At 51.3% G+C, this 6,000-nt stretch overlaps 1 protein-coding gene across 1 annotated transcript; it reads left to right on the top strand.

The window, feature by feature from the left end:
• The first annotated feature begins 3,781 nt into the window (after positions 1–3,781).
• LOC147096765 (prolactin-releasing peptide receptor-like) lies at positions 3,782–5,119 on the top strand. Its single transcript, XM_085973157.1, has one exon. It carries the CDS (start codon positions 3,783–3,785, stop codon positions 4,878–4,880), a length of 1,098 nt encoding a protein of 365 aa, XP_085829283.1. The 5' UTR covers position 3,782; the 3' UTR covers positions 4,881–5,119.
• The last annotated feature ends 881 nt before the right edge of the window (positions 5,120–6,000 follow it).

Raw genomic sequence — 6,000 nt, 5'->3', positions numbered from 1 at the left:
GTGTTCTTTGCCCTTGTGTATCACCTTGACTTTTATCTTTCCGATGGGGTATACTTTTTGCCCCGTGTATGTCTGCAATACTATCTCCGTATCCCGTAGGGGAATATGTTTGAATAACTTTTTGTAATCTTGCTTATTCATGACCGTCAACGCCGATCCAGTGTCCAATTCCATCTTCACTTGGACTTCTGCAATCTGCAGTGTGACCCAGATAGTTTGTCGGTCAGCTTCCTTACTCACATTGTGAATTCTCAGACTACCCAGTTCCTTGCTGTTGGAGTCTGAATCCGAATTCTGTTCATCCGAGCTCTTCTCAGCCACCTTATGTACCTTTCTGTACTTTTTCTGCGGTGACTTTTTGTTGCTGGTCTTCTTTCCTGACCGGCATACTTTAGCTATGTGACCAAGCTTGCCACATTTTCTACATTCCCAGTTTTTAAACCAGCATTGGTTCTTATCGTGTGTTGTCTTCCCACAACGATAACATTTCATTGTACCCGAAGCCATTTGATCTACGCTGAGTACCGCTGCCTTCAGCTGCATTTCCGCGGTGCCTCTCGCTGCGGCTTCGTGCGATGCTGCAATAGTGACAGCCTTATCAAGTGTAAGATCATTCTCTTCAAGCAACCGCCTTTGTGTTCCTTCTTTCGACAATCCACACACGAATTTGTCTCTCAGTGCCTCTGTCAGGCTTTCCCCAAACTGACAGTAATTCGCTAGCTTGCGCAGTTCAATTAAATATTCCGCGTTGCTTTCCTCTTTCAGTTGCGTTCTCGCATAAAATTTAAATCGTTCCGCTAACATCAGCGGTGTGGGGTTCAAATGATTCTTCAGGACAGCAACAATATTAGCGAAAGTCTGATCCGCCAGTTTAGCTGGTGATAGAAGATGCTTCAATAGCCCGTATGTCTTCGCACCCATTGAGTTTAGTAAGGTTAGTGCTTTATCTTCATCTGATATTTTATTTGCCTTACAATATATCTCTATGCGTTCTACATACGTGGCCCAATCTTCAACATCGGGATCGAAATTGTTGATGTTACCACGCTTAGGCATCTTCGCAATCTTTTTGAGAAACAACAACGAAATTTTTCTTTAACTTTTTTTTTTAAATGGCGGTTTCCCGCGCTTGTCTTCTTCCCCGCCTACTTCCAAAATGGCGGTTTCCCGCGCTTGTTTTCTTCCCCGCCTACTTTCAAAATGGCGGTTTCCCGCGCTTGTCTTCTTCGCTCGCTCGGGCTCTGTCTCTCCCGCTCGCTCGGGCTCTGTCTCTCCCGCTGGCTGTAATGGCGATTGCCGTATTGCTGCGTTCGCCCTCCCCAGCGGTTTTCAATCGTGCCTCCCAGCCCCTCTTGCAGTCCGGTCCTTTCCCCCCCGGCTGCGGCTGAGTTCTCCGCGGTTTTTTTTTGTTTTATTTTCTCCCGCGCCTTGCTGTCCCGGTCGCTGCGCCTCGCGGCCTCGGTAGCTGCCCGGCCTTTTTCACCGGTCGCAGTTGAGCTTGCTCTCGACGCTGCTGCGTCTCCCAGCCCGCTTGCAGCCCGGTCTCTCACACCGGCTGCGTTTGCCTGCACCGCGGCTTCCGTGCCTTACGCTGCCCCAGTCTCAGCGCTTCTGGCCCCGACTTCTGTCCGGCTCCTTTCCCCGGCCGTGGTCGAGTTCTCCGCCCTTATATCCTCCGTTTTTTTATTTTCTCCCCTACTCACAGTCAACGTGGCCGACTTGCTTCTCGTCGCTGATCGGCTCACCCACCACCGTGATAGAAGGGACGGTCACTGCCTGTTGCTGATGGAAGGCTTCGTGTCAGAATTCTTCCTTCTTCCTTTGCTCTGCAGGCCCGAGTCTTTTCTCAGCAGAATGACGAGGGCGGATGCCTCCTCTCGACGCCCGTTAAACTGCCTTGGATGTATCTCTGCCGCAGGGTAAGATCGTACTCGTCGCCATTGTTAAGTCTGTGTGTTATATTGCGAATTACTACACAGACCACAAGAGTAAACTTTAACAGGACTTTACTAGTTGAAGGTCAGGGCGGAACTGCCCAATAAATCATTACACAGCACTTATATACTGGTGTGGTCACCACCGGTATTACAGTATACAGCAGCCAAGATAAAGTAGTGCAACCCTTAAAATAGTTCTCTTAAAGGTGGAACGTTACATACACTACAAGGGGGAGGAAAGGGGAGGGAGAGGGGGAGGAGAGGGGGAGGAGAGGGGAAAGAGAAGGAAAGGGGAGGGGAGGAGGAGGAAAGGGGAGGAGGCAGAAAGGGGAGGGGGAGGAAAGGGGAGCGGGAGACTGTGGAGACACTTTGCTGGTCCCAGAGTTGAGACAGACTCACCCTATCCCGTTGAGGCCCCGAACCTGCTGTGCCTGAGAGCTTTCCTACGACACACAAGTGCTCCATGCAGCCCTGGTCTGTGCTGAGTTCATTGATCTCAAACCGTAGGGCTGTTACTCTCCCTGAGTTAGGGAGGGAAACATCAGCCAGTGTTCCTGCTCCTGTTCACTATCCAGTGACCACCCAGCTCTTCTTCGTCGAAATAGTTCCACGATATCCTTTACGTCCACCTGAGAGAGCAGACAGGGTCTCGGTTTAACGTCTCATCAGACAGTGCGGCACTCCCTCACTACTACACTGGAGTTGTCAGCCTAGATTTTTGTGCTTAAGTCTCTGGAGTGGGGACTTGAACCCACAGCCTCCTGACTCAGAGGCGAGGGTGCTGCCCACTGAGCCACAGCTGGACTGGGTAAGAAGACCTAGTCCTTGGATGTCCACCTTCCTAAGATCGGAACAGTTAGTTCACCCCCCACCCCCGGTCTACTCAATCAGAAGGTTGTGGGTTCGAGTCCCACTCCAGAGACTTGAGCACAAAAATCTAGGCTGACACTCCCAGTGCAGTGCTGAGGGGGCGCCGCACTGTCGGAGGGGCCGTCTTTCAGATGAGACGTTAAACCGAGGCCCCGTCTGCTCTCTAAGGTGGACGCAAAAGATCCCACGGCCACTATTTCTAAGAAGAGCAGGGGGAGTTCTCCCCGGTGTCCTGGGCCAATATTTATCCCTCAATCATCATTTATATTAATTTTTTTTTAAATTTCTGGACATTTTCACATTGCTGTTTGTGTCTGTTCAGTTGGAGGTTAAAGATCCCAAGACACCGTTCAAAGGAGAGGACTTCTCCTGGTGTCTTGGCCAACATTCTTAGTATTTGCCACTTCTACAGAAGGTAGTAGAGGCCAATTCATTAAATATATTCAAGAAGGAGTTGGATATATTTCTTAAGGCTAAAGGGATCAAGGGATATGGGGAGAAAGCAGGGACAGGGTACTGAATTTGGATGATCAGCCATGATCTCATTGAATGGCGGAGCGGGCTCGAGGGGCCGAATGGCCTACTCCTGCTCCTATCTTCTATGTTTCTATGTAAAGTCATTAACAGGTCATTCATCTCATTGCTGTTTGTGGGATCCTGCTGTGCACAAGTTGCCTTCCACGTTTCCTACATTACACTTCAAAAGAACTGCATTGGCTGTAAAGCACTTTGGGACGTCCTGAGGTCATGAAAGGCGCTACAGAAATGCAAGTCTTTCTTTTCTTGCCAACTCAGTGGGTGTGTGCTCCACCCAGTGTAGTACACGAGCAAAACATCCCATTGGGACAGCAGCGGGAGCTTTAAAGAGGTTAGTTAAGAAGCTCCTCTTTATCGTGATGACCTGTAGCAAGTTCCTTTATGAAGTGTTGTGTTTTCTCCAAAAGGTCAATCCTGAAAGCTCATGAGGAGGAAAGTATGGAAACAGGGACCGTGGCCAACAGCAGCTTCCTCAATGGCAGTTCTCTAATGAACTTTGCTGGCACCGATCTACTCCAACACTACAAATCCTTCTTCATCCTGCTATACTGCGCCCTGGTGGCCGTGGCCTGCGTGGGCAACATCTTCCTGGTTGCCAGCATCATCGTGGACAAGAAGCTCCACAACGCCACCAACTTTTTCATCGGCAACCTCTCGGTCACCGACCTCCTCATGTGCCTGACCTGCGTCCCCCTGACCCTGTCCTACGCCTTTGAGTTGCGGGGGTGGCTCTTCGGGAGGTTCATGTGCCACTTTGTCTCGCTCATGCAGTCCGCCACGGTCTACGTCTCCGTCCTCTCGCTGACGGCCATCGCGGTGGACAGGTACGTGGTGGTGGCCTACCCCATCCGCCAGAGGATTACGCTCAGCTGCTGTGGCCTCATCGTGGGGGCCATCTGGGTCCTCTCCGCGGCCCTGGCCACCCCAGCCTCCATCTACATCAGGTACGTGGAGCTCAAGGAGACCGGCAACGACATGAACATCTGCGAGGAGTTTTGGAGAGGCATGGACAAGGAGAGGCTGGCTTACTCCTGCATCGTGATCCTGGTTTCCTACATGATCCCGCTCTCCGCTGTCACCATCTCCTACTGCGCCATCACTGTCCACCTCAAGAGGAGGAGCGTGCCGGAGGCTGTGGAGCAACACCAGGCCAAGTGGAACCAAAAGAAGAGGAAGACGTTCTTCCTCTTGGTCATCTCCGTGGTGACCTTCGCCATCTGCTGGATGCCCCTCCAGATCCTGAACCTGATCAGGGATCTGGACGTGGACTTCACCATCATCGACATCAGGTACATCAACGTCATCCAGGTCTCCTGCCACTGGCTGGCAATGAGCTCCTCGTGCTACAACCCCTTCATCTACGCCTCGCTCCACCGCAAGTTCAGGCTCCAGCTCCGAGGTTACTTCAGCCGGTGGAAGAGGCCCAGCAGCTTCCCGTCGGCCAGGTTGTCTTCTTTTCACACCAGTATCAGCTTGGTGTCCGAGGTTCCAAAGGCCGGGGCTGACAATGGGTCCTACGTCGTCAACGCGCTTTGAGCTGGTCGAGTCATCGCACAGTGTCTGCTCACATTGTTGGGAGATCCACCGGGTTTCAGTATGCCCTCCATTCTGGACATCTTTGTGGCTTCTCTCCTTTATTTATTTTATTCTTATTACCCATTCCCCCCCGCAACTCTCCGCTCCTGATGGCAACGACGCCCCCCCCCCTCTGGAGGCACCAGCAGCCATCTGCTACCTCAACCCAAGGTGGACCTCCTTCGTTGCGAGTCTAGAGAATGAATGTCAACGGGCTATTAGACCATGGCGGGCATGGGAAGTGGGCCCAATCCCAATCCTACACCCAGTCATGTGACTTCTATCTGGGAGTCACTGGAGAGTGAGCCGGAATGGGAATCCAGATGTTTTTCATAGAAACATAGAAGATAGGAGCAGGAGTAGGCCATTCGGCCCCTCGAGCCTGTTCCGCCATTTAATGAGATCATGGCTGATCATCCAAACTCAGTACCCTGTCCCTGCTTTCTCCCCATATCCCTTGATCCCTTTAGCCTTAAGAAATATATCTAACTCCTTCTTGAACATATTTAATGAATTGGTCTCAACTGCCTTGTGTGGTAGAGAATTCCACAGGTTCACCACTCTCTGAGTGGAGAAATTCCTCCTCATCTCAGTCCTAAATGGCTTACCCCTTATCCTTAGACTGTGACCCCTGGCTCTGGACTCCCCGACCATCGGGAACATCCTTCCTGCATCTAGTCTGTCTAGTCCTGTTAGAATTTTATAAGTTTCAATGAGATCCCCTCTCATTCTTCTAAACTCCAGCGAGTATAAGCCCAATCGACCCAATCTCTCCTCATACGTCATTCCTGCCATCCCAGGTATCAGCCTGGTGAATCTTCGCTGCACTCCCTCCATGGCAAGAACATCCTTCCTCAGATAAGGCGACCAAAACTGCACACAATACTCAAGGTGTGGTCTCACCAAGGCCCTGTACAACTGCAGCAAGACATCCTTGCTCCTGTACTCGAACCCTCTCGCTATGAAGGCCAACATACCATTTGCCTTCTTAACCGCCTGCTGCACCTGCATGCTTACCTTCAGCGACTGGTGCACAAGGACACCCAGGTCTCGTTGCACTTCCCCTTCTCCCAATCTATTG

The sequence above is a fragment of the Somniosus microcephalus genome, chromosome 34, assembly GCF_052327205.1.
Source record: "Somniosus microcephalus isolate GS21.2 chromosome 34, FLI_Smic_1.0, whole genome shotgun sequence".
NCBI lineage: Eukaryota > Metazoa > Chordata > Chondrichthyes > Squaliformes > Somniosidae > Somniosus > Somniosus microcephalus.
The sequence above is the reverse complement of the archived record's forward strand: the minus strand, read 5'-3'. Positions and strand labels throughout refer to the sequence as shown.